Source organism: Arvicanthis niloticus, chromosome 23 (genome assembly GCF_011762505.2).
Source record: "Arvicanthis niloticus isolate mArvNil1 chromosome 23, mArvNil1.pat.X, whole genome shotgun sequence".
NCBI lineage: Eukaryota > Metazoa > Chordata > Mammalia > Rodentia > Muridae > Arvicanthis > Arvicanthis niloticus.
In genome coordinates, this window is record NC_133430.1 from 17,090,025 (window position 1) to 17,094,791 (window position 4,767).

General features: G+C 44.9%; 1 protein-coding gene across 1 annotated transcript; it reads right to left on the minus strand.

Annotated features, from left to right (window-relative positions):
- Nucleotides 1-325: 325 nt before the first annotated feature.
- On the minus strand, nucleotides 326-4,409 carry LOC143436628 (chromosome-associated kinesin KIF4A-like). The gene has a single exon (XM_076920898.1). It carries the CDS (start codon nucleotides 4,342-4,344, stop codon nucleotides 679-681), a length of 3,666 nt encoding a protein of 1,221 aa, XP_076777013.1. The 5' UTR covers nucleotides 4,345-4,409; the 3' UTR covers nucleotides 326-678.
- Nucleotides 4,410-4,767: the final 358 nt, after the last annotated feature.

A 4,767-nucleotide genomic window follows, 5' to 3' on the forward strand; every position in this document is an offset into this window, starting at 1 on the left:
TTTTCACATCCTCCAACACATCTAAGGTTTTTTTTTTCCTTTTGAGGATTTTTAGATTTGTTATTTGTGCTCTTTCTCTCACATTCAGAACATCGTTGCCTGATCCAAAGTCTTAAAGGTTCCAGGTGTCTATAGTTTTCATTTTTTTCCTCTTTAAACAAATTTGTCATCCGTTTTTGATTACTACAGTAAAATAAGAGTTGATAGCCTTTTGTAAAATAGCTAAGGTTAATTTATTCAACATTTAAAAATGAAAACAATTTGGGGGTCCTGTGAAAACATTTAAAATCCAGAAAGAATCAGGAGAGATTTATCCCAGCCTGGTTCCTGAGGTGGGGTGAAGAAGTTGAGCCCAGCCTCCCATCTGGACCAGGCTTTACCATAAGCTGGCAGGCCTCAGGCTCGTACCTATGAGCAGATAGCATTAACTAATCACAAAGAATGAACTGCAATGACCTGAAGGTGGTTTCCTGAAGTGTCCATGGACCTTTCGTAGATGGCTTTCATTCTGAAGAAGAGAATAGTGGTCTCAATTGGGGGTCTGAAGACAAAAGGTACTCTTTCAGTAATACCTTGTCCCTTTTTCTCAGGGAAGATCCAGGGAAGTGAGTAAAAACCACTCTCTGCTGCAACTTGGAAGAGTCTGTCAGGGCAGATGGGGCTAGAGCTGACCATATCTCAGCAGGTCTCTTCTTTGGAAGGAGAACAGCCAGAGAAGAAGTTGCTATTGCCGGCCAGAACTCGTTTCTTCTTCTTCCCTGTGGCTTTATTTTCTTGGGATTCTACTGGTCTGTGTTTTATGTCTGGGCGGTCTAAGGAACCTGCAAGGCCAGTCTTCCTCAGCAGAGCCTGATCCATATCACACATCTCTTTAAGGAGCTTTGTATTGGGAGTGGCACAGACAGGGTTGAAGAAGCTCAGTCCTGGGGTCACCTCTGTAGGATCGTCCAGTTTGAAGGAGCCTTCAGAATCCTGGTTCCACTCAACAGTACCCAAGCTTTCTTCTTCTTGCTGGCGGTTCCTGCACTTTGTGGAGTCACAGCCACAGGCCACACAGCAGTCTACCCCTTGCTTCCTGCACCCACAGTGTTTGTTCCTACACCAGCCCTTGCAGGAACACCCTTGGATAGTCTTCCTGGATGCTTTAGCCAGTTTCCTTGGTCTCCACTCCTGATCATTTTCATCACTATCTTCAGATTCACTCACAGAATGCTCAGAATTAGCAGTGTCCATGCTTTGATCCAGGAACTTGCTTCTAACACGGGATGCTTTGGGTAGAGGTGGGATGTAGTCAAAGGTAGAGTCTGGAGATTGAAGGCCATCCTTGGGAAGATGAGATTTCTGGTCTTTGGCTCCTTGAAGGAGGCTCAGTTTCTGCCTGATGGCTTCATTCTCTTGGAGAAGCTGCTGGTTTTGCTCACACAATCCCTGCATTTTCTTAAACTGATCCTCCTGACACTGCAGTGTGCTCAACAGCTGCTGTTCCTTTCCACTAACTGACACCTCCAGCTGCTTCTCTGCCATTTGGCTTTGCTGCAGCTGGCCGAGAAGGTAGATAACCTTCTCTTGGTGCTTTTGCTCCACCTTGTGCAGCTCAGCTTTCAACTCTGTCTCTACCTCAACAAGATGACTTTGCTCCTCAAACAGCATCTTCTGCATTTTAGAATGGTTTGCCTGGCTCTGTTTCAGGTTGCTTTCAAGCTCACTGACCTGAAGTTTGGAGGAAACCACCTCTCCAACTAAATATTTCAGAGCACATTTGGCTTCAAGAACTGTGGCAATAGTTTCCCAGTGTCGTTTTGGCCTGTCTTCACTTTCTGCATCCAGGAGCTTTTGCTGTAGGTCAGCAATCTGAGCACTCCTGAGTTCCATTTCAGCCTCTAGGCTCTTAATATGCTTTGCAATAGAATCCCCGGGCTCTGAGATATGACCACATACTTCATCACTAGAAAATGTCCACTTCTGGAGCTTAGGAGGTGGGTTTTCCGCAGGTTCCTTGTTTTCCTTAAGTTGAGCCACATCCAGGGCTATTATCTTTCGCTCTTCCAGAAGGTCACTCAGGTGGCGTTTGACTTCTTCAGTACTGACCATAACTTCAATTTCATTGCTAAGCCAGTTCTTCACTCGTGTTTCTGTGCTTTCTATTCCACGGTTCTGAGTCTCTTTCCGTTTATCTGCTACTTCCCGTTGCTTTTGAAGGGCATCCTTGAGGCGCTTGTTTGCAGCTGCTGCCTCTTGAGTTTTACGCCTGAGCACGTTGGACTGTTTCTGGAAGTCTCTTTCAAGTTTAACCAGCTCATACCTCCTTTTACGGTCTTGTTCTCTTAACTGGATGACTTCCTTATCTTTTTGTTGTTTCCACTGTCTAGACTTCTCAGCATCTTCCTTCATCTGGCGCATTAACTGGACTCGCTGGGTTTTCATCATCTGTATCTCCAGAGTCAGTTTGGAGACAGTATTCTCGGTGGACTCTTTCAGTTTCAGAAGCTTGGACTGTTCGTTTAGTTTCCTCTTCAAATCAGCTATTTGACCCTCCAGCTCTTGGAGACATTTGCGGCGGTACTCACTCAACTTGGCTTGGTTGACATCCTTCTTTGCCAACTGAAGATCCAGAAGCAATTGTTCCTTTTCCTTCTGCAGACTGGTGACTTCTGATTCTAGACTTTTGATGTTAGCCTCATACTGGCAGTGAGTGGGCTGTAGTTGGCCACCATTGAAAGTTATCTTCCTAGCTAGGGCCTCTTTCACTGCAAGTGCTTGATTCAACTCAGTGAGTTCCTTAGACATCTGAGCCTGGCGTAGAGCATGCTGTGTGGTGAGGGCATCAGAAGACCTCCTACTCTCTGGACTGATTGCCACTTGAGCTTCTAGTTCCATTGCCGATTCAGTGGCCACAACATTTTCATCTGATAGATGAATAACCACTTGTTGCAGACTGTGCATCATCTCTACTTTTTCTATTAATTCCTGGTCTTCCAACGTCTCCATTAGCTTTTGGAGATCCACTTCACAGGCTACATGATGCCTGAGCTCTTGTAGCTTGGTGTTCAGTTTTTCATTTGCTTGCTCTGTCACAATGATCCTTTCCAACATCTGGGCTGTCTGACCAGCTGCCTCGCTCAGAGCATGACTTAACTTTTCATTCTCCTCTCCCAGGGACCGATTCCTGTCCATCAGAGACTGCAGACTCTCTGATGATTCTGCTTTTATAGATCCAGGCAGGATACCTCCATGGGCCTGTAGCAATAAGACTTGTAGCTCTTGTACCTGATGCTTAAGATGATTAAGTTCAACTGTCTGGGGATCCATATTAATAACAGGTTTGTTCTTGATTTTTCTAGCTCTGTCAGCATAGCGTAAGGTATTCAATGTTTCCTCTAGACTAGAGTCAGCAGGACTCACACAGGCGATCATAAGAGTGTGGCTATTGCCTCCCAGAGAATCTTGAAGCAAGCGGGTTAACTTGGAATCTCTGTAGGGCACAAAGCTGCCTTTTTTGCCATCCCCAAGAGCACTGATTACATTTCCCAAGCACAGGAGTCCTCGGTTAATATTAATACCTTCTCTCAGTCGATCCCCTTCAGCCTTGGTTTTCTTCTGCCTTTCTGATCCGGCAAGATCTACCAGACACAACTTAGAGTGAAAATTGCTGTTCTTGTCCATTTTCTTCCTTTCCCTTATGAAAACTGTGAAGATGGCATGAGATCGGGAGGACTGTGAATTCATAGCTGTGGCAGCTACAGTCCTGGCATTGTTTCCCTGCAACAAACAGGAAACCATGTCGGAGGCAACTGAAACTGTCTTCTCAGTGAGTCCCACAGTCTTTATTCCTGCCTTGGGATCTTCCCGGATATGTATTTGAGAAGCTCTCTCACAAGGTGAGCAGAGAAGATCCAAAATTTCTTCATTGTAAATCTCCAAGTAAGACACTCTCAGTGTAAACTCGGAGTCTCTCTTTTCTTCCATCTCTTTGAAAAGAAGTTGTATTACTCTAGGAATGATCCCGATGGTTGGTTCATTCTCTTGATCTGCACTATAGGCACCTCCCATAGAGTAGGTTTTTCCAGAGCCAGTTTGTCCGTAAGCCAGGACAGTGGCATTGTAACCTTTAAATATCCCTTTAATGAGTGGTGCTACTGCTGTGTTGAAGACCTCCTCCTGTTCAGTGGAGGGGTCAAACACAAAATCGTAGGTAAAGGATTTATCGGTACCTATCACCACCTGAGGCTTCCCAGGTACAAAGGAAAGGCACACCTGACAGCCCTCACCAATCTCTTTCGGGACCAGAGGACGACACCGCAATGCCACCCTTACAGGAATTCCCTTCACCTCTTCCTTCATCATACTAGTTCAACATCTGCTCAAACTAATCACTCAGCCCTTAGTCGTCCCTGCCTCCTCGTCCCCTCCCAACTGGAGTTTTAACCGCTGTTTCCCAGCCTTCTCAGAAGCAACAGCCAATCAGAGAGTAAGCAGCCTGTGGGCGGAGCCCCAGAGTGCTATAGTTATTGTTTGAGTACACTCCAGCAACTTATATTGACGAATACTGTTGTTGTTTTTGTTGTTGTTTTGTTGTTTGTTTATTTTCCTGATGGAATGGTTTTAGCATCTCTGTTGAAAACTATAATAGTGCTTTGATCTGCTTGTCTAACTTTTATGTTAATACTATGTGATCTTAATATTGTGGCATTGTTCTCAAGTTTGAAGAAGCCTCAATTCATTTTTTTTCCTCAATTGACTGGGTTTTTGTTGTTGTTGTTGTTGTTG